Source organism: Colletotrichum lupini, chromosome 5 (assembly GCF_023278565.1).
Source record: "Colletotrichum lupini chromosome 5, complete sequence".
NCBI classification, from domain to species: Eukaryota; Fungi; Ascomycota; class Sordariomycetes; order Glomerellales; family Glomerellaceae; genus Colletotrichum; species Colletotrichum lupini.
Window position 1 is genome coordinate 5,547,170 of NC_064678.1, and position 22,413 is coordinate 5,569,582.

The 22,413-nt window shown below is 53.5% G+C and overlaps 5 protein-coding genes across 5 annotated transcripts; 2 read left to right on the plus strand and 3 right to left on the minus strand.

Moving 5' to 3' along the window:
• Positions 1-2,929: 2,929 nt before the first annotated feature.
• CLUP02_11063 (uncharacterized protein) lies at positions 2,930-4,382 on the minus strand (the record flags this gene model as incomplete). Its single annotated transcript, XM_049290032.1, has 3 exons — positions 2,930-3,107; positions 3,182-3,979; positions 4,033-4,382. 3 exons carry the CDS (start codon positions 4,380-4,382, stop codon positions 2,930-2,932), a joined length of 1,326 nt encoding a protein of 441 aa, XP_049147177.1.
• Positions 4,383-9,542: 5,160 nt separating this feature from the next.
• CLUP02_11064 (uncharacterized protein) lies at positions 9,543-10,523 on the minus strand (the record flags this gene model as incomplete). Its single annotated transcript, XM_049290033.1, has 3 exons — positions 9,543-9,770; positions 9,841-10,310; positions 10,520-10,523. 3 exons carry the CDS (start codon positions 10,521-10,523, stop codon positions 9,543-9,545), a joined length of 702 nt encoding a protein of 233 aa, XP_049147178.1.
• Positions 10,524-10,564: 41 nt separating this feature from the next.
• On the minus strand, positions 10,565-12,355 carry CLUP02_11065 (uncharacterized protein; the record flags this gene model as incomplete). Its single annotated transcript, XM_049290034.1, has 9 exons — positions 10,565-10,678; positions 10,750-10,816; positions 10,884-10,902; positions 10,960-11,056; positions 11,185-11,293; positions 11,371-11,436; positions 11,502-11,538; positions 11,604-11,836; positions 11,922-12,355. The coding sequence occupies 9 exons, from the start codon at positions 12,353-12,355 to the stop codon at positions 10,565-10,567; spliced, it is 1,176 nt and encodes a 391-aa protein (XP_049147179.1).
• A 117-nt stretch (positions 12,356-12,472) lies between these two features.
• Positions 12,473-17,239, plus strand: CLUP02_11066 (uncharacterized protein; the record flags this gene model as incomplete). Its single annotated transcript, XM_049290035.1, has 13 exons — positions 12,473-12,569; positions 12,624-14,408; positions 14,506-14,561; positions 14,636-14,770; positions 14,862-15,027; positions 15,093-15,183; positions 15,221-15,398; positions 15,457-15,622; positions 15,687-15,695; positions 15,752-15,893; positions 15,945-16,581; positions 17,019-17,053; positions 17,125-17,239. The coding sequence occupies 13 exons, from the start codon at positions 12,473-12,475 to the stop codon at positions 17,237-17,239; spliced, it is 3,612 nt and encodes a 1,203-aa protein (XP_049147180.1).
• A 262-nt stretch (positions 17,240-17,501) lies between these two features.
• CLUP02_11067 (SNF2 super family protein) lies at positions 17,502-20,633 on the plus strand (the record flags this gene model as incomplete). The annotated part of the gene is made up of 1 exon (XM_049290036.1): positions 17,502-20,633. One exon carries the CDS (start codon positions 17,502-17,504, stop codon positions 20,631-20,633), a length of 3,132 nt encoding a protein of 1,043 aa, XP_049147181.1.
• Positions 20,634-22,413: the final 1,780 nt, after the last annotated feature.

Below are 22,413 nucleotides of genomic sequence, written 5' to 3' on the forward strand. Positions count from 1 at the left end.
AATGCCGATTTTTCCATCAGTGGAACTCATTCAGTTTTATGTGACTGATGTTGTGAGACTGTAGACAAGAGATGCAATGGATTCTATCAGCTTGTCCATATTCCACGGCTTAAGAGACGTCCCGAAAGCGCTTTTGTTTCAGAGCTAGGTTGGTTAGAGACCTCAACTTTAATTTCGAGCTATCCATCTTATATAAGCCTTGTACATGATGAGATGGGGGATTTTGTTTCTGCAAGCCATGCCGTTTCCGTTAGGGAGCGAAACCTATGGGTATTGAAAATCACTGCGTTGCCTTGCTCTCATGCCTTTCCAAGGTCTTGTGAACTTCCAGGATGCCTTCCTAATCAGCTTCTACAATCCTCAGAGCTCCTCATGATATCACTCTCTTTCCCTCCATGGCAGCTTATGCTGGAGAGGATATTTGAACGACGGTGATTTGAAGACATAGACGCATGTTCAGGCCCATGGGTAGATGTCAGAGTCGGCATGCATCGCTCCTACATGCAACACAAGAGCCGATTCACCAGCTGCCGGATGAGTGACTTGGTCCTAACCTGGTAATACTACATTCGACTGAGATTCGAGTGGCTGGGAAGACGAGTACCAATCGGGCTCATCTACCACTTATACACTTACCTATGTGAGGCAGCCTTACCAGTCTAATGGCAACGAGGAGAAGTCGAAGAGAAGACCAGCGTCTTCGGCAATGTCGGGGAAGAGGCTAGTCATCTGGGCTTCGGAAGCACTATGAACGTCCAAGGCATCTAGAAAACTGTTGAAGACAGGGACATTGAGTTGATTCTTCTTGGCGATGCTAGAGTCGCCCGTCTGGTCAATGACCTATTAGGTCTCAACTTTTGAAGCTCCTTTCAAGTTCTCGTTCGATGGAGACTGAGTGATCACGAAACGTCACAGGCCTTGCCCGATTTTGCGACTGTTAGGCGGTATCGACAACAGTTTAGTTAAGGTGCGGTAGCGTTGGTCGTTGAATTCCAATGCTCGCCGACACGGAACCAGGAGGGAAGCAGGAAGCAGACTCTTGTATGTCACGCCAAATATTGGTTTGCAAGAAAGCTGTGGGAACCGAGCTCGAGTACTTGAGTTCTTCACATGTGCATTATGCATTGAGGATTCGTTGATAAAACCACCCATACACCTAACCCACAGGCGTGACTATTGTATCGACTGGAATAGTTCATCGCGAACTTGAAGCGGACGTGGTGCATGGTAGAGGCGAATCATACTACAACTTCTGATCGTCACGGAGGAACATGTTAAATGCTACTTACTCTAGTCTTCTTCCCTCCCAGCTGCGCTAGCTGCTTGTATGACATTCATCCTCATACTTACTCAGAAACCATCCCACGACGTCTTGTGGCTCGTCCGCAACGCGAGCGTTCTCATCTCGAGCCTCTGCCTGCCATGAACGGACACGAATAGACTGCTGTCCACCAATTTCTTGCCCTTCTTCTGTTCACCATTCTCACCCCCTTTAAGCTTAATGCGCGAGAGGAAGTACCCGGTGGGATCATATACGAGTCTATGTCTGCATGTCACCAGAAGCATATCAGGCGCTGCTGGTTCCTGGTGAACCTAGGACTAGCGATTGATACAAGACCAAACTTTTCTGGCCACAAAGCAGCCTTGACTTATCGAGTACTTAGTGTATCAAAACGTGTCGTTACGATAATATAGCGAACGAAAATGAGAAGGTTTGTTCTCTTGATTAGGTGAAAGAAAAGAGAACCTTAAAATGTGTCTACATTCATACTTGAGCAACTACGAAGGTGAGTGTTTGCGCAAGAGTAGGCTACTACAAGCTTGGAAAAGAATAGACGGGAAGAAAATACGACATCACGTTTTGCCTAACAGAGTAGAATATAAGCTTTGTTATGTGCCGTCTTCCTCTAGAATAGTGAGGCATGCACTGATGCGCCACGCATGGGGCGCGAATGTGATGTGATCCCAGGTTATACTCCTATTGCCTGACGGCTTGAATGTCTTGAGATATACTATATTCGTGGGCGCAGCCACATATGGCGGGGTTTGCTCTGCTCGCCATCAGGGCCTTGGCCCGCCTGATGTTGACTTGAGGCCACTGGTAAGTTGCGGTCTCGGACTGAATGGGCATACTGAGCTCTGATGATCATCAATATGCCAGGAGACCGAAAGACGATCGGTTTCAAAGGTAGCCCGTCGTGGGCCCTGGCTAACAGTTGCCGCCCCCCCCCCCCCCCCTCCCTTCTTTTGTGCTGGCGCGTCCTCGCGCAAATTCATGAAGAAGGGGTTCGTAGAAAAATCAGATTAGTCTTCCATTAAAACAAGAGGAGTTTGTCACCGCCGGCAACTTTCTGCAAAGTATTCGTTGGCGATTCAAGAACTGAAGTACCGGGCCAATAGGTTTCAATCCGATTCTTACGTTTCTATGGACACTTGTACTTAACCTCACATCGCCTGTCTCAGGCAGTTGAGGAAGGGATCGCATAGAACGACCCATCGAGGAGGCATAGACTGGTGGCTTGTTGCTGCGTGATTTGGAAAGCTGAACACGGATTTTTTAAGGGCGAGGGAATACTGAGTGAAGGGATTGGAGACGGAACGGAAAGGGAAAAAAGAGCAGAGACGAATCGAAACCGATGAATGTGAAAGTGAAGGGAAGGGTCGTATGTGGCATTCTACTGTATACCTATTAAGCCCTCAACCGAAGGTTAAATATTCACATTCACTCAACTTGATAGAGTATCGATATCGATTGTATGGGATGTTGCGACGGCATCAACAACCCTGAGACGGCTAATTCTTTTCACTGATCGCAATCACCACTCAAAGTCCAAAATTTTCAGCAATAATAGTTTCATTAAGTCATATCGCTATGGTACAGCTGTACTAGGTATCATTCAATTCAATCCTCCGCGTTCAGCATCCCCCTTTACAATCCGCGGTGAGTCTCTTGGTGGGAAGGAATCGAGTTCCGTCTTCCGTGGTCTCCGTGAACACCGCCGTGCGCAGTCTCGGGCTCACCAATATGCTTAGCAAGCACGGAGGGAGGAACCTGAGCAGCGTCGGTAGGATCCTTGGCGTGACCAGTGGTTGCAGACGTTCCAGTCCTGGGGTGCGCACTCGTCAGCCACCCAATCATCCGGAATCGTTCTCTTGTGCTCGTGGTGTGCAAATCGCTTACTTGTTGCCACCGATGGTCTTGCTGCCATCAAGATCGGAGTCGACTCTGGGGTCGGCCTTGTTCAGGAAGTCGCTCTTGTGGGGGCCAGCGGTGCCGGGGGCGGGACCGGTGGTGGCGCTGTGGGTGTTGGCACCGACGCCAGTGTGGCCGACACCAGTGTGGGCACCGGTGTGAGCACCAGTGTGGGTGCCGGTAGATCCAACACCAGCGCCGACACCAGTGTGGCCGGGGGCGCCGCGGTGGTCGCGGTCAGAGTCGATGCGAGGGTCGGCAGCGTTGGCGACGCGAGAGTTGTGGGTGCCGTGAGTGCCGGTGGGGTCATCGTAGCCGGTGACAGTGTTGGAGCCGGTCAGACCGCCGGTGGTACCGGTGTGAGTGCCGTGGGTGCCGTGGGTGCCGTGGGTGCCGGTCAAACCGGAGGTGCCGGTGTGAGTTCCGGTGTGAGTGCCAGTGCTGCCGACACCACCAACGCCAGCGCCGCCGATGCCGGTGTGGCCGGGGGCACCGCGGTGGTCACGGTCAGAGTCGATGCGAGGGTCGGCAGCGTTAGCGACGCGAGAGTTGTGGGTGCCGTGAGTGCCGGTGGGGTCATCGTAGCCGGTGACGGTGTTGGAGCCAGTAAGGCCGCCGGTGGTGCCGGTGTGGGTGCCGTGGGTACCGGCGTGAGCACCGGTGGTGTGGTGGCCGGCGCCAGCGGGGTTGCCAGTCAGGCCGCCGGTGGTGTGAGTGTTGTGGTGGTCCTTGGAGTGGTCAGAGTCGACACGGGGGTCGGCCTTGTTCAGGGCGTCTGACTTGTGACTGGGAGGTGTTAATTGAGAATCAAGGTATAAGACAGAGAGGGTGAAGCTTACGGGCCAGCAGTGGTAGGGGCAGGTCCATCATAGCCGCCAACGCCGGTGTGGCCGGTGTGGGTGCCCGTCACGTTAGAGCCGGTGAGGCCACCGGTGGTGCCAGTGTGTGTGCCGTGGGTGCCGGTGGTGTGGGCACCGGTGGTACCGGTGAGGCCGGAGGTGCCAGTGTGGGTTCCGGTGTGAGTGCCGGTGGTACCAGCGGGGTTGGCGCGGTGGTCACGGTCAGAGTCGATGCGGGGGTCGGCGGCGTTTGCTACGCGGCTGTCATGGTGACCGTGAGTTCCCTCAGGCTGCTCGTGCTTCTTGTCCGAAGACAGAGCGTCCTTGACCTTGTTGACAATAGAAGACATATTGGGCTATCTGATGATTTGGGGTATCAAAATGAAATCGAATATGGGTTATGAAAGAGGTGGTTTGTTTGTAAGTTGGTTTTGAGAGTTGGTTGTTTTGGGGTATCTTGTGTTATGATGAAGAGAGAAGAGAAGAAAAGACAAGATTGAGGAGGAGAGGTTCTGGAGGTTATATAGAATCAAAGGCACATCGAGAAGCTGCATCTTCGAAACTCCTTTCCGATGGTAGATCATACAATTACGATCGCGATCCAGCAAGCAAAGCAAGCCCCGTGGCTGGTCCTTCTCTCACTCCTCTCTGTGACCACCCTTGCAACGCCTACGCTGTGACTGACAACAATCAAGGAACCTGCATCACCGTGCCTGCTTGCCTGCTTGTCTAGGCCAGTCCAGCGCCAATGCCCATACACACAGTACATGCCGGCATGGGTTTGGTTTGGAGGAGAAAGTGGCCGCAGAGGTGAGGGACAGCTTGGGCACTTACTTCATACATCGTCATAGGTCTTGGACGCAGGTGTCTCATTCGGGACTACAAGCTTCAAAAACTGTCAGCCAGTTGGGGTGAGGCGTTGGGCCCCAGGACTAGCATCAGTCGGTAGTGCGGTACATCTTCTCCGGAGGGCAGACCGGGGTCCCTCCCCCTAAACCAGGCCAATGGGGAACCGGTGAACTAGACCCAGTTTGCCATGGCTGGATGACGACCCAGAAGCATTGTCTGGCGTGACACTGCGCTTGTTTCCGTCAAGCCTTTTTGCATTGCTTCAGAGGAATCTCCGGTTTGGCAATGGAAAATGGAGGTAGAGAGGTACTCAGGGTTCCCAAAGAGGGCTCCCAAGAGATCAACAGCACGTAACATGTCAAGGATTCGTCGTCATAGGCCAAAGGAACGGCGGGGCCAGGACGGTTCGAGAGGGGATGAAGATCTGTGGCTGGTGACGTTATAGGGCTGCGAGATGGACAGCAAATGTGGCGAAGACAAACGGAGAAGAATTGGAGACGTGTGGTTATTTTGGCTCGGACTGGAGTAACGACTGTAACCTGGGAAAGCATGTCTCTTTGCGTTTGCTCAGGTACGCTACCGCACGTGGTGGAGGAAGGGGAAAGCTTCAGAGAGAATCAGAAACTAGGTACGCGGCTGTTCCGCCTGGCGCTCCTGTTCGTCTTTCCGTTTCGTCCAAGCGTGACAGAGTTGCCAAGCTGAGCTGGCATCTGACTGGGGTAGCGCAGCATTGGAGACAAAACGAGAGACGGACTGCGCCGCCGCGCGTCGTGTCTCACAGCCTATTCGGCGAGAAAGTCGCAAGTTTTCCAACAGCTACGAGCCATTGAGTGGGAGCTGTGAGACATTGCAGACCTCTCAATGGCCCTACGAAGGTACCTACGGGCCAGAACCGGGCAAACGCAATCCGTGGTGGCGGTTGTACATACGAGGGGAAAAGACGTGATCCGAGCTTTCTCGTTCGTGTCGTGTCGTGTTCCTCTGGGAGCGAGAGGTCTGAGAGGTTGAGAACTGGAGGTGCAGAGCCGTACCCAGTGGACTTGTGGAGTGATGTGACATGGATCGAGGTTTGACGTTCCCGAAAGCGTATGTATGTGGCTCCAGCCTCGGCCAGGGATGTGATGTGATATCCATAGAACCAAGGCAACGGAAAGGAAGCCCCCTCCAATGACGCAGCATCAAGAGCTCGGCTGGACGGCCCCGCGTGTGGCGTTAGCTCGATGATTGGACAGCCGGACTGGAGACCGGAGATGATGGGAGATTGTGATGTGGCTAGTGACCTCTGATCCTTTTCGTGTTTTCGTGTTTCTTCGTTGTGAGATTTGTGCCGTAGTGTGGCGTCACCTACTCCATAAAAAGCGGTCATCGACTGCTCAGATCCTTTCGAAAGCCCGTGGCGCTAGCTGGGCCTGAATGCCTGCATGTAACCTGCTCTGACCTTCTTCCTTGACCCCGCCTCAACGCGGCTTTGCGGGGCATTACGCCATGCGGCTCTCATCGGACAGCCAGGAGGAAGCCGGAGGAAGCACAGAGGAGGTGTGGTGGGAGGTGGGTAGACACGCAGAGTGAGACATACGGAGACTTGTCCTTCCCACCACATCTCTTACTGGGCTCAAGTAGCTCGACCTTTCTGTCCGTCTGTCTTGCTGCCTTTTACCCCTCCATGTCTCTGTTTGTTTCTAGGGTGACAACACAGAGACCCGAACAACATGACAACCCCCGTCCCGGTTGGAAGATCCTGACAAGGAACCTGGATGCAGAAAACCCAACCGCCCCTTGCCGCCGTGCCGCCCTTACATTTTTGGCCCCCTCTACTCGAAATAACCTCCAGAAATAACCGTGATAACATCCCTCCAAGGTGAAAGATCGCCGGGAAATTCGGTCATACCAAAGGCATATTTGCGCAATTCCCATCCTCGCACACAGTCACAACACCTCAAGCCTCGTAAACTTTGCCGCCATTCCTTACAGTGATCTGCCAAAACAACAAAAACTCCTTCTGCATAGAAAACCCCCGCACTAATTAAGTCATCTTCTCCTTTGGGGTATGCGTGACCTGTTTTTTGACGCCAAGCTAGTGAGAAAGAAGCAAAAACACGCTGGTCTTCCCGCAAAGTCTGGCGCGGCGCCCCTCCTCTTCAACCACACGTTTTTACGAAACGAGCCAAAAAGTTCGAAAGCTCTCTCTGCCGTGGTAACTCGGGGAGAGGGAGAGTCTAATCCCAGTTGAAGCTAAAGCCCAAAGGTGATACGGGCAACCGTACCTAGCTCGAAAGCGGTCTGGGGCGGGGGTTAGAGTATGAGTTCAGACGTCGCGGGTCCCCCGTCCTCTTGGGATCGCGGATCGTGAAATTTTAGAGAGATCTCACTTATCGTCAGGGAAGAGCTTCGGAGGCGGGATCCTACGTAATTTCAATTGCCAATGGTACAATGCTTTCGACCCAATGGTTCCCGATGCCCCCGTCCCAACCCCGCTCACGGGAGCATCAGACTGCAGTGGCTTGGGGAGTTTCGAACGAGGCACGGAGTAACAGAGTATGGGGAAACCTGCTTGACGCCTCACGCCCCCCGAGACGCGGGCCATGGTCTGTGGTTCTGTCTCGTTCTGGAGCGGTCCAGAACCGCAGATTCCCACAAGGCCATCACGGTCCATCAGTGATCAAGGATCACGAGGGGCTCTTCTCAAACGCTTCTTCGCGGAGCACACATCTGTTTTCGGAACGGGCAAAAGCGGTGGCCGCGACTTGCATAAGTGAGGTGAGAAGAGACCCCAGGCTCCCAGGAGGCGGTCAGTAACCGAGGCTGGGCTTTCGCGCTGTTGGTGAGATCTTGGCTAGGTAGTCTGGTTTGCCCGCTTCCCTTCATCTCGCTTGCAACGGTTCTATTTTCCCCAATCTCTGGGAGTATATCTGCGGAATTCCTCAGATGGGCGCTGCGGCACTTCTTTGCCTAGTCTTCCCACGTTGTCTGATCCTTCGTTCCCAGTTTGCCCAGAAACTACGTCATTCACGAGCCTTAGTCGTCTTCTCACTTCTAGCGTCCGCGATCGCCTGTTTTAAATGTCTCTCACCACATCCCGATACCTCTCCTAGCACCAGTGTTGTCTCTCATGTGTTAGAGATTGGGCCGCTGTCACTGTGGTGCTGCCATTGGAGCGGCAATGGGCTAACAGCCTAGGCTCGCTTGAAGTCGGCAACTGGTCCAGATTCATGGGCTGGATGATCCCACCTTCATAGTTGAAATGAGGCCTTTTCGAGACGAAAATGTTGGCAGTAGTGGTGGCGATCCCGCACATCTCACGATCTAAGGGCTTGAAGTCAACTTTGCGCACTACTGCGCAGACCTCTAGTGTCCATGATAGCTGACATGTGCCGCCATAAACTCGCTGGTCTGGCCAAACGAGTGGTGAACCCCGTTGACTGCCGAATGAGACCGGTCTCATCGAGAGTCAAACGGTTCTGCGCCGTTGCACACGTTTTAGGAGCTTGTCTCGCGTCGGCAGATTACTTGACGTAGTTACCTGAGTACCTGATAGCACTGCTGCAGGCTCATTATTGTAGACAAAAGAGACAATTCCACATACTTGAGCTGCGAGATCGTCCAAAAGACCTACATAGGTGGTATTAGAAGGCCAAAATTGCGTCAATAACGCCAATGTTCAAGCTTCGATCGGCAGAGAAAATGCTGTAGAAAATCGTCCTTGAGCTGCAACTCGCTTGCCTCTTTCGCGCGCGTAGTATCCTAACATCAAACGCTCATCTATGGATCTACTTAGAATTCAGAGAGATTGTGTTACTAAGGTATCGTCCCATCAGCGCTCAAAGTGGGCTGCAGTTGCCAGTCAGCATCCCGAAACGTCGCGGCACTCATCCGGGCTTCCTAGGGCTGCGGCCCCGACGGGAGACCCCACTTGCCCCGGATCGCCTATCTGCCAAGACCGCGGAGCTTTTTTCCCTCGCGCCGGCTGTCGGCAGCCGGATCGGGTGGTGATGCTAGACTGAAAAGACACTCTGAATTGGGAATAAGGTTATCAGGGGTTGTCCGAGTGTTTTCTGTAGGTTGTGGCTTGACTTGTGGCTGTATCGTCCAGTGATAGACGTGTAGGCACCCATACGTATATCATATGGGTAAGTATATGTATAAATCCCATTGTGTGGGCGCAATTATAGCCATCATACCGCTTGGGTCAATCGGTAGAACCAGTGAAGCTGAGAGAGGAACACATCATAATATACATCATAGGTGTTCGTAAATGTCAGTAGCGTTTCCATCTTCGACAGGTTTGACAGAAGGGGCAGGAACAGATAAGTCGCATGTCCCTATCAGCTTGTAGCGAGAACACAATTCGGTGATATTAAGGTACTTAGGTATATGATACAGGAGGTAGGGTATTATCGGGTATCAGGTCTTCCAGTGAAGAGTAAAGCCATTCTCTCATACGTTCGTAAACAAAGCAAAACAGGAAAGGGTAAAAAGTAACGAGCCCTCCAACTCCTTCCTCCTCCCATCATCCATCAAGGAAGTGGAAACAGGACACCGTGAGTAGGCAGCGATGGGGATTTGCCACTTGATCTCGTTTGACTTGTACAAGCCTAGGAGCAGCAGATTGCCAAGGGTATCAAAGTTGAGTAGGCATTCGAAAAGCTACGCACGCGCTGCCTTTAGACACGCGAAGAGCGGTACCAGCGGCGGCGGCCGGTGTGAGCGGGGCGGCTATCGGCGACGGCGGTGCGACGACGGACCCAGAAGAGACCGACGAGGGCAGAGGCGAGCCAGACGATGGCGGAAAGGAAGCAGAAAGCGATGTTGGCCTTGTTGCGACCGCAGGCGTCACCGCGGGGGCTGACATTGCTCCAATCAAAGATGGGACCGCAACCGTCACCGACAAGCTGGAGATGGCATGTTAGCTCTGATCGGGAATTTGACTTGTAGGACAATGGCGGTGTATGATGAACTTACGTTGACGAGCAGACCAAAGGCGACGAACCAGAGGATGCTGAGGAAGATGTCCATGGGCCAGTGGATGAAGCTTCCCGAGAAGGGGAGGAGCCATATCAAGGCGAAGAGAAGCGACAAGCTGGCCACCACGATGGTGTAGATGTACCGGCCATTGTCCCACGACGAGGTGTTTTGGGTCGCGTGGAGGTAGGCGCCGGTGATACCAGCCACGATGGCTGCGAACACGAGCTGAGCTCCGCGGAGGACGAACTGCACAATACGGTCGATCGCCATTGTGATTGGTGACGGCGGTTCCTTTACAAGCTTAGATAGAAGCTGGTATGAGAAATTTGGAGCGGCTTGGGATGATGGGAGGGTTTGTCGCACGGGAAAAGTCTGCTGATCTTGTTGTCGGATGGATGAAGAATCAGAGTGAAAGGGAAATGTATGAGATGATATTACTCTATTTATCAACCTCTCCTCAGGATAGGCTGAAGAAGAGTTGTGCGACACGGGCCAGTAGGGAGAGAGTCACATCAGGATGACGATCTGGTGGGAAAGCAGGTTTGGGTACGGATAGGTAGGCCATGGTCCTGGAGGTCTGGGTCTGCAGACTTTCTCGTCACCGCCGAGCACAGCAGATGCGTCTGGATCACGGCTTGGATGTGCCGATACTTTTTGACTAAACCGCTGGGCTTACCCATTTTGTGACAAACAACGTCTTGCAAGGGGAACAAAAAAGGTGTTATCTGACTAGGAAAAACGTGTAACTACACAAGTCCCGAGACCTTTGCTGCAGGACGGCGGCGGTACATGCGCAGAGTCCCTGCCAAGATACGATACTTCCTAGGCTCCTCCTCTACCGGCATAGTAGCACACGCGAGAAAAGGGAGGGAACAAGGGCGAGACTGGCTAGAAAAGAAACGTCACCGGGGTTTGGGCTTCGTGGCACGCTGTCGGGAGTCCGTGCTGGCTTTGCTTTCTCTCTCTGCCCAGCCTTGTGAGGTCATCAGACCGGGGGCTGGAATGGCTCAGAGGAATAGACAATGTCAGGCTAGCATGACTCTGATAGGATGTGGTTGTCTACCAACCCGGTCGTGAAGTTTGAAACAAGCCTTTTCCCGGAACTGTGATACTTACGATCCTTGCCCTGCACTGCAGGAAGCGCGGTGATTGCCCCTTTGTCGAGCTTTTTTATTTCTTTAGATAACTGTTGGGTTTCTGGCTGGCGGTTAGGCTTGTTGGTGTAAGATTGGCGAAATTTCGAATGCCGTCAGCCAATGTGACGGCTTCCTGGGCAAAGGAAAGTAAATTGTAAGGCTAACAAGGCCGAGACCACTAGGTTCAACTACTACGGTTGAAAACAATAGTATTCGTGTAGGCCGAAGCATATCGCGGCTTGGGGATTCTTGGAAGGATGGAATCCAAACAGCGTGACTTCATCGACTGATGGAAGCATTCTCTGCCGTACTTTCTTCGGACTGGCAGACACAAGAATGAGTAATACTTGCGCAACATCGGGACTGCGGCATCGTCTAGAATGTGACTTACAAGAGGCCGCCCTTCGAATTGGCTTGCGACGTGTGTGGCGATCGCTGTGGCTCAACTGGTTCCAGACTCCCCCAGATCAGCAAGGAAGAAAGCAGGATTAGGTGCCATTTTGAGGGGGGGGGGGGCATCACGCGGCCAGCGCCTTGCGACATGTTTGGCCAGATGTGGCTGATCATTGATGAACGTTGTGTCGTGTCGTTTTGTCCAAGATGGGACCAGAAATCAAGACTCACCGAACAAGGTGAGTGTGACGTCACAGTCACATCCAATATTGTAGGGCGTCCCCCGTTCTCGCCCAACCATCGCTTCAGCCACACGGCAAGCCTCATGGGCTGTCTCCCAACCCGCAAATGAAACCAATCTCTCCTGCCTTAGCTCTGGATGCCCGGTCGGACATTGGTGATTGATTTCAGGACTATTGCGCTTGCTTCTGGTAGCATCGTTTCGTTGTACCGGCGTTGCTAATCTTCATGCAGGCCTCTGAGAGCGCTAAGCGACGCTACCTTACTAGAATGCCGGTATGCAGGCAAGAGCTGGCTCTTCGCTGTTACGTAGGGCCAAGCGCATGTCCGGCGATGGTCCTAGTTTGTGAGATTGAGGCTTGTCGGCTCGATCTGGCGGTGAGTGGATCGCGTCCACGCGTTCGATTGGGGATATGATGTTGTCCAAGACCAGCGATGTGAGCTTCCGTGCCGAGCTTGCCAGTGGAAGTCAGCTTGATGGACCATTGTTGAGCCGACCACCGGGAGGCTTGGCTTTCCATTGAAGATGGGATGGAGATTCTTCGCAGAGATAGGATCGTGGCGGAGACTCGGCCGAGACAGCTTTCGGGCCAGGAAAGCCTTTCTCGGCACTTTGTGGGTCCATCGTCGGCTTCTGCTTTGTGGGGTCCCTCGGTAACCCCACAAATTACCGGCCCCGCGGATGTCTCACATGGCCCAAATCCGGGGTACATCTTGGTTTGAATCTGGGGCTCTGTGGCCATACACCTGTTCCTAGTTCACCTGAGGTTTTAGGAGCTTCAAGGCAGTCTTCAAGTTTTTGAAGCCTCTCAACCACCGTGACCGTTTGCCAAAGATCTTAGTGTCCGAGATACGCCGCCATGAAACCATCCACTTCGAATACCGGCTTTTTCCAGGAACTCCCGGTTCTGCCGAACCAATTCTTCGATGATGCCAGCTTTCAAAGGGCCTTGAGGCGTACGTAACTGACCCAGTAAACTCTTTTCGTCCCATGTCTCTGAACCTATCTAGTATTCCTACCAAAGGATATCATCGAGCGTGTCGAAGTCGACATTGCGCAACTCGGCGAGGATGTGCTATCCGACCAAGTCTTCTCCTGGATTACAGACTCGGAGAAGAACAAGCCGTACTTAAAGGGCAGCGGCCGTGACTCCTTTGGGCGGCCAACATCCGAGCTGGTCGTCGGCGAAGGCTGGCGCAGCTTGCAAGACTTTGGCATTCGAAAGGGCATCGTCGCTACAGGGTACGACGCCTCACTCGGCTCCTCCGCCCGCGTAGTGCAGTTCTTGAGGATTCACTTATGGGGGAGTTCGGCTTCGAACGTCACCTGCCCATCGGCTATGCAAGATGGCGCCGCTCGGCTCCTGCAACTTCACCTATCAAGAGACATCGAACCAACGCAACGAATGGCACTAGAGAATGCCCTTCAACATCTCCTGTCACGGGATCCAACAACTGCCTGGACTAGCGGGCAGTGGATGACGGAGCGAACCGGCGGAAGCGATGTATCCCTCACCGAAACAGTTGCCCAGCACACTCCATCCTCGGAAACGGCGCTGGCAAACGCGGCGGAGAACATCCCTCTAGGCCCGTGGTCAATTTCTGGATTCAAGTGGTTTTCCAGCGCCACCGACTCTGCCATGACCGTCCTCCTTGCGAGGACGCAAAGCGGCATCAGTGCCTTCTTCGCACCAATGAGGCGACACAACCCCACGGCAGTCACAATGACGGGGCGGCCCAAGGGCGCCGCCGGAACGGAGCTGAACGGTGTCCGGATCCAACGACTGAAGAACAAGTCTGGTACGCAGTCGCTCCCCACGGCCGAGCTCGAGCTTGATGGCATGCGGGGGTGGCTCCTGGGCCAGGAGGGCCGCGGCATCAACGAGATCAGCACCATTCTCACGCTCACGCGCATACACTCCGCCGTAGGTGCTGTAGGATACGTGGGCCGAGGATTAGCTATCGCGAGGGCGTACGCCAAAGTCAGACAAGTCGGCGCAGGAAGGGGTCAGCGGATGCTTCTGGCGGAAAGCCCACTACACATGCACACTTTGGCGGAGATGACTGGGGAGTATCACGGTCTCATGCTGCTGACGCTTTTCACGGCATACATATTGGGACTGGACGAGAATCCTCAAGCGGACGGATCTGGCCTATCGAATGCTCTTGCTGCGATCACGCCAGACCAGAAGCACATTGCGCCCCTTTTGCGCATCCTGACACCGCTCTGCAAGGCATATGTCTGCAAGAAGTCGATCCCGCTGCTGTACAGTTGCATGGAGGCTCTCGGAGGTGTCGGGTACATGCTGAACGAGGAGACCGAGTATCTGAACATCGCCAGACTATACCGTGACTGCTGCGTGCTGTCGATCTGGGAGGGCACCACGGATGTCCTCGCAACGGACTTCTTGCGAGCGTTGAAGCATCCAAAGGGAGGACAAGAGTCCATGGACGCCCTCGATGCTCTCTTTGCCCAAAATCATGCGGTAGGAGAGCCCAATGGTTGGAAACCGGTAGACCCGTGGAGTGCAGTCAAATCCTCCCTGGTGGAAAAGTCACAAGCAGATCTCATTGGGGATGCAAGACACATCCTCTGGGCCGTGGCAGAAGCGCTCATCGGCGTGCTGCTCCACGAAGACTATGGGAAAGACGGAAGCCAAGCAGCATTCGACGTTCTCTCCCGCCACCAAGCTCGCTGTGGTGGTCAGACATTTGGGAGACCGACTCCAGGAACTTCAGATGAGCCGCAGCTTGGCACACAAGACAGACTGGAAAGGAACTTCACCATCGTCTATGGTAGATCGGGCTCAAGCAAAGCGCCTCTCTCAAAGCTCTAGGAGGCTGCAGTTGCCTATATGCAAGAATAATAAAGTTCAACGTGTCATCGTTCAAGCCTGTTGTGAAAGGACGCAAACCATCTCAGGAGATTCCCACGTGGCGTCCCGAAAGGTCCGTGATGTGGGAGACTGGTCTATCCGCCCGATCTACACTAAGTCGATCACCAATCGATCAACGACGGAAAGGACAAAGCCGGCGAGCCGGGGGTCACATCTCCAGACGACGGGCCCGGTCGAATTGCACCTTCAGCCTCAAGAAGAGTGCCTAATACCCAGTATACCATGACTCTCGCACTCACGTTGCTATTTGAGATCGAAGAGGTCCGAGTGCCGCGTCCCATGTCTTAGCTCCCTTGGATCTTTGATCGCTTGCCGGTGGCAGCAACGTGCCAATGGCAACCTCACTAAATAGAGTTTCTGTCCGGGCACCCTCCGATTAGCGTTGCTCGATTTGGATTTCTTCGCAAGGAAGCTATTCTTTGTCCCGCCCGCAAGATCCCCCCATGCTCATTGTCTTATTCGGCTTGGGATCGCCGGAGAGGGTGTTAACCCGGAACTGCAACGAGCAATCCTTATGTGTGAGGGGGGATGCCCTTGGATCGTTCCTCTGAATCGTCTGTCTGCCCTCTTTACTCCACCACAGCTTTCCCATCGATTGTAATTGACCATCCGCCGACCGAGATGCGGATGCTCGCCACAATCAACACGAGATCATGTTGGAGCCAAGTCCAAATGTGCACTTGGAAAAAGACGACAGCTATCTGCCCGAAGTCTGGGTAAGCTCCCCTCTTGTGTCCCCGGCCTACAATCAACACGCCTGGAGCTAATGGGTATTGCTTGGCAGGCCTGGTATGCCATCGGCGTCTTCATAATTCTCCTACGATTCGCAGTTCGTGTCCGTACCGTCGGGATTCGAGGCTTCCGCGGCGACGATTATTTGGCTTTACCTGTGAGTTACTGGAAGAGCACATCTTTCAAAAGTTGGCATTGGTATTGATGCGCTACAGTATCTCGTGTTATATAGCATCAATGTTTACGTAGTCCAAATCTGCTATTACACAGGGGCCAATATCGACATCACTTCAGATGCAGTACCGTCGCTGTCGGATCACGATGTTGCAGTTCTTCAGCTGGGATCGAAATTGGAGTTCATGTCATGGTACACGTACCCTGGTAAGTAATACCTGACGCATCGGAACTTGTTCGAATCATTCGAGATTACTAACGTGAATCAAAGGTTGCATCTGTAAGAAGCTTCACCTACACCCAAGTTGACACTCCTGCCTGACCCGTAACTCCTAGGGGTCTTGAAGTTCACCGTACTATTCTTCTACAAGCGTCTAACACTCGGAATTCTACGAAGACGGAGTCTTGTCGCATTGTTCTGGATCTGCGGATTATCCTACGTCGTGCTGTGTCTCACCGTGACACTCAGCTGCCAACCGTGCGTAGCCCCAATGATAACCGCGATCGCTTTCCTGACACTTTTGAATAGCTATTCCGACAACTGGCGAATCCGACCTCTACCAGGCCCAGAGTGCACATTTCGACCACAAAACTTCTGGATGCTGCTATGGCTCAACGTTCTAACCGACGCCGCCCTCCTATCCATCCCCGTTCCGATTCTCTGGCACCTCCGCGTGTCCCTTAGACGCAAGATCGGCGTCGGCATCCTGCTCTCGTCCGGCGTCTTTGTCATTTCGACTGCCATCGTTCGTGCGGTCACGACCTTGGGCGGTGCGCCGTCCGTCATCAACATCAACCGCTGGGGGTTCCGCGAGACCGCCGTCGGACTCATCACCGTCACCTTGCCGGTCCTGAGCCCGCTGTTCACAAGGGCGTTTTGGCGCCGCGGCCCATATATTCGCGACTACTACGATCGGCTGCGCGGTCCGAGGACGCCTCCTAATAACGCTAGGTTTGGGAACTGGCTGGGGACGATGGTTCTCAAGTATATTGATGAGGAGGAAGGGGATGTATTACGCAGCCCCAGCGCGGCAAAGCATTTGGAAGAGGTGGGGTACCGAAGGGAATGTGCCGAGCGTGCGGGTTCCTACAGTAAAGGGGATACCTATGAGTTGGAAACGCAGAGCGGCGATACGAGCACGAAAAGCTTGAAAGGTATTGAGACGGTATGAGTGACACAACCGTGGGCACATGGTGATTGGCGCGTAATTTGGCATTGGAGCATTGAAGCATACCCCATCATGTCTGACTTTGTATATACTGATACCCAAATGGAGCAAAAGGATGGGTTGAGAACTGGAGAGTGTATGTGCAGAAAAGAATGCTGTTCTGATTTAACAATGTCATCTTCCGCAACAAGGTCCCAGGTTAAGGGACTGGCTTCTACATAGACTTCCAATAACTAATTGTCTTCCAATTGGATCATGGCAAGTCTTGCGTGCTTGAGGGGAGATCCAAACGATTATATCCTCTCTGCACTTTTCAATCCTGGAGAGAACTCAGATATTAAATCCTGACGACTGCAGAGCCAATATTAGACACAGTTGAGTAGAAGTCTCCGCATACGTGCTCGTACGATATTACCCATCTCAGAGGCACGTAGAGCCAAGCAGACTCAGTTTCAGGCGTGACGCCAGAGTGAGATCGTCTTTCTGAGATGTGCTGTGCAGATGAAACGCTACCCATGGTTCACCAACTCATACGAGCAGAGCAGGAGTTACGAGGAGTATGAAAAAACTCGCCGAAAACCTCGGTGGCATCTTGGCCGGCAGGATGACTTCCGCTCGCCCCATAATCCCGGACCCTCACGGAGTTGTGGACTAAACCGATGATTGAAGCGGTTTATGATATATAGTTCTCAGAGTACGTACTAATACAGTAGTATCGTTTAAACGAGGTGGTGACATCTCCAGTTGCATGCTCCGCATCCTTCAGCGCTGCCTAGGCCTGTAGCACCTGGAAACTTTCCTCCAAGGTGCTAATACCTTGTCTGTCGCGTCCCGTCGCGTCACTCACAAACCCCCACCATCCTCACCTCTTGTCTTCACACCCATGACGCCATGCGATTCATGCGATCGCAACCACAATGACCCGACCGGTCGAGGAAAACGCGATAGTAATATCAGATGGCGAGACAGTATCGGAAGTCGACGAACCTCAGCATCCTAGCAATAAAGCCCTCGGGAAACGAAAGGTTGACGTCGATTTTGAGGAGAAGGAGGTTTGGGACGCCGATTCCGACTTGGAGCTCCCCAAGCCCAAGAAACAGAGGGGGCGGCGAGCCGCAACTGACAAGGGAAAGAAAGATAAGGCGAAGGGCAAGGGCCGTCCATCCAAGAAGAACGGAGTAGTCAAGATCGATGGTACCGAAGAGGAGGACGATCTAGATGTTGCGGAAGCGCCCGACTATTTGAAGGAGCGAAGGAAACAATTCGACCACACCCGGGAACGACTGCAGGAAGCAGGACTGTTGCTACCACCGGACTACTCAGACGTTGTATTCTCCGAAGACAATCGACCGGAAAACCTCGAGCGGCGTCCACATTTCGACGAGAGCACCAAGATCAAGCCCTGCAGGCCGTACGAAGATGTCGAGCTCGAGTATTCGGCAGGTATAATACCGGCGTCTATCGCGCAGTACTTGCGTGAGTACCAGATCGTTGGTGTCAGGTTCCTGCACCGTCTGTTTGTCTACCAGAGGGGAGGAATTCTCGGAGATGACATGGGCCTCGGCAAGACTGTCCAGGTTGTGACGTTCCTTACGGCAGCTTTTGGCAAAACCGCCGATGAACGGGACAAGAAGCGGCTCAAGAAGATCCGTGATGTGTCCGGTCGCTGGTATCCGACCGTTCTGATCATCTGTCCAGGCTCGATCATTGAGAATTGGAAGAATGAGTTGACTCGCTGGGGATGGTGGAAGGTCGACGTTTTCCACGGCGCGGGAAAAGAGGACGTGCTGTCCGCTGCCAGAGCAGGCCGGATAGAGATCATGATAACGACCTATTCGACGTACAAGAACCACAAGAGCTTGGTCAATACCGTCAAGTGGGACGCGGTTGTCGCCGACGAATGTCACCAAATGAAGGAAAGGAGCTCCGAGGTCACCAAAGCAATGAACGACGTGAATGCGCTGTGTCGCATCGGCTTGACAGGTACAGCGATCCAAAACAAATACGAGGAGCTGTGGACTCTCCTGAACTGGACCAACCCTGGCCATTTTGGCACACTATCGGAATGGAACACCACCATCACCAGACCTCTGACACGGGGTCAATCCCACGATGCGACTCTGAACCAGTTGCGGGACGCTCGAACTACCGCTAGGAAGCTCGTCACGAATCTGCTCCCGGGCTTCTTCTTGCGCAGAATGAAGACACTGATCGCTCACCAGCTGCCCAAGAAGAGCGACCGAGTCGTCTTTTGCCCTCTCACGGACCAGCAGCAGGAAGCGTACAAGAACTTCATCAGTAGGCCTGATGTCGAACTTCTGCGCACCCTGTCCGACCCATGTGAATGTGGCTCCGGCAACAAGCAAGGCTGGTGTTGTCGCAAGACTCTTGACGATGGTACGGGGTGGCAGTCCATCATCTTCCCCTGCGTGACGACCTTGCAGAAACTGTCGAATCACCTCACCCTTCTAATTCCGGCTACGGGAAACGAGCAAGACGACAAGCACAAAAGAGAAATGCGCACGCTACAGACTTGCTGCCCAGACACGTGGAAATACCTCTATCAAAATAGAGACGCGATCATGAACCTGGCTAACCCGGAATTTTGCGGCAAGTGGAAGGTCTTAAAGAAGCTCCTCAAGTTCTGGCATGACAGCGGCGACAAAGTATTGGTCTTCTCGCACAGCGTTCGCTTGCTTCGCATTCTTCAGCATCTCTTCCACAACACCAGCTACAGTGTCACATATCTGGACGGGTCGATTAGTTACGAGGACAGACAAAAGGCTGTGGATGACTTCAACTCTGACCCGACTCAGTTCGTCTTCTTGATCTCGACCAAAGCTGGTGGCGTTGGTTTGAACATCACTTCTGCGAACAAGGTAGTCATTGTCGATCCTCATTGGAATCCGTCATACGATCTCCAGGCCCAAGATCGAGCATACCGTATCGGTCAAGTTCGGGATGTTGACGTCTTTCGGCTCGTCTCTACCGGAACCATTGAGGAGATTGTCTACGCGAGACAGATTTACAAGCAGCAGCAAGCAAACATTGGCTACACAGCTTCATCCGAACGACGCTACTTCAAAGGTGTCCAGCAGGACTCTGAGCGCAAAGGCGAGATCTTTGGGTTGGAGAACCTCTTCACGTACCGCGAGAACCAGCTTGTGATCCGCGACATTGTCAACAAGACCAACATCGCCGAAGCGAAAGCCGGGACTGGTATCGCAATGACCACCGTCGACATGGAGAAGCTCGCCAAGGAGGAAGGCGAGGAGCTGGGCAAGGTGAAGCTGGAGGGTGCGGCGGACGCGTCGGAAGACGGCGACATGGGCCAGCTCGCAGCTTTCCTCGCCGCAAAAGCTGGTGGCGAAAAAGCAAAGAATCAACAGGCCAAGAGCGACGCCGTCCAGGCTATCCTGTCTTCGGCAGGTGTCGAGTACACGCACGAGAACTCGGAAGTGATTGGCACGTCCAAGATTGAGGAACAGCTCTCGCGCAAGGCGGAGATGGCCGCCAGCTCCGATATCGAAGGGGAGGGCGACAGCGCGCTGTTTGCAGATAGTCAGGTATTTGACGCGCAGGCGCAGAAGCTCAAGGGTTTCCCGTATGTTTACAATCCGCCAGAAGACGCCATGCGACGGCAATTCTGCTCCATGGCGCGCGAGTTCGGGTTCGCGACGGCTACGGAGTTTGCGCTGGTCGTTGGGAGCTGGACGCAGGCGCAGAGGCGGAAATGCCTGGAATCGTTCTACAAGATTCGCGAGGGCAAGCTGTTGGCGGAGGAGACTGTCAAGGCGGAGACGCAGGCGGAGGAGGCGGCTGTGAAGGAGGAGGTTAAGGCCGAGGTGAAGGATGAGCCTGGGACTGTGGTCAAGGTGGAGGCTAAACAGGAGAACCTGATGATTGATGACAGCAGCACGGAGACTGAAGAAGAGGACGTCAAGAAGGAAGACGACGCGGAGAGGAAGTCGACGGTTGTGGCCGAGAACGGCGGTGGTCCCAAGCGGACGCCGATTTTCATCTACGACAGTGATGATGATGAGCTTTGATGGCGTTTAGGCAATGGCTATGAGATACCCCACGGCGTTTAGGATCTTTAGAAATATCTATCAAGAGTAATAGAGATGGGCTTCACAGCCTCGGTATCATGGGTCCCAGTCACGCAAACCCCTTCTCCCTTCCCCGGTCTAGACAATCTAGCCCCTGCCTGAGCACTACTTTCAAAAACATCTTCACTTGCAATTTGATGGTTGTCCCAGTCCCGCTGTGAAGAGTACCATTTCAGCAATAAAACCCCGTCTGGATCTAGCAGAATACTGAGAGACACCATTACTTGTCGCGGCTGTCTTGTCGCCGCCATTACCAGCAACCCGTCTCCCCCAAAGACGCATACCGTCGAAAGAAACAAGAGGCCCGAGACGTACAATCTTCGGTGTCCTTGTCGTGAGTATTGACGCTTAGGAGACAGGTGAGAGTAGCATCGTTGCCGCTATACATTATTCACGACAACAACCTCAGTAGTTCGCAAATGTCTCACTTGTGAGTCCATTTGCGGTATGACAAGGAATTGTGCAATGGTGATAGCTGATCGGCCTAGCTGGCCGTCTTCAGTCAACTACATACCCCAGATGGCAAAGTGGACTTTGACGGCACTCGTGGGAAGGGTGAGTGTTTTCTTCTTTTAGAGGAAGGTGACTTCGATTCGAACAACCCCTGTACGCGCGTGTGTGTGTGAATAGCGAGCCATTACCGCGCGAGTCTGAACGAGGCCGAGATAATCACCGCGACGATAATCGGACCGGAATCTCGGAAACCGATGTTTCTCCACAGAGAGGAGGGGAGGGGTACGAAGTACCTGATCCGTAAGGTAGCTTATGCAAATACCAGCAGATGCACCTCGCTCTCTCGCGCGCGCGCGCGCAGTGCACATGCTGGATGCAGCTGGCTGCTGAGCTAGGTGGCCCGGGTTCGCAAAAAGCACGTCAACTGGCATCGAGCTCTGTCATTGGTTGCACCGTCCGATCTAAGCTGCGCGTTGACGAAGCTCGTTGCAAGGATTTGGGGGGGGGGGGGGGGGGGGGGGGGGTGGGGCGGGCGCGGGGGGGTGGGTGGTGTTGGTGGCGGCGTGCGGGGGGGGGGGGGGGGGGGGGGGGGGGGGGGGGGGGGGGGGGGGGGGGGGGGGGGGGGGGGGGGGTTTCCCGAAGCTCTTTTGCGACAAGTTTCTTTGCGCCGACTTCTTTCGCAACGCGGGAGCTATAGGATGGTGGGCAGCGGAGATCAGGTAAAACCAGAAGGGTCAGGTAGATGGGAGTAACCGTAGAAGACATTAATAATCGTCTCGGGGGACACATATGCTGAAAATAGGGCTGACAATGTTGCAATCTTTTTGTTGAGAAGTGAGTTAGTTGTTGCCCAGCCCTTTCTTTGCCCCAGGTCCGGTCCGGGAAACAACGCAGTTGCATTAGGTTAGAGGTGTCAGATGCAGGGATGAACTCTATGATAAGTTGCCGCGTTTATGTGTTTTGCCGTATTATTTCTGAGCAATACACGAGTGTACACCGGAAAGTCTATGACTCTCACACATTGGCAAAGCCGGAAGTCATGGGAAAGCGACCCCTCTTTTATGAACATGGGCAATTTCTTATTGTGCCATGTTAATCCATGCGAGACAACAGAATAGAAGATGCTAAGAACGGATACGGATAGTTCTCATTCATTCGCTCCACGCCCTTGTGTCGCAAACTACACTAACCACCATTGACGAGTCACTCTCTCTGACCACCACCTACCTAGACAGAGTTCAGGTTGAGTAGAGGACCCAAAGAGGAG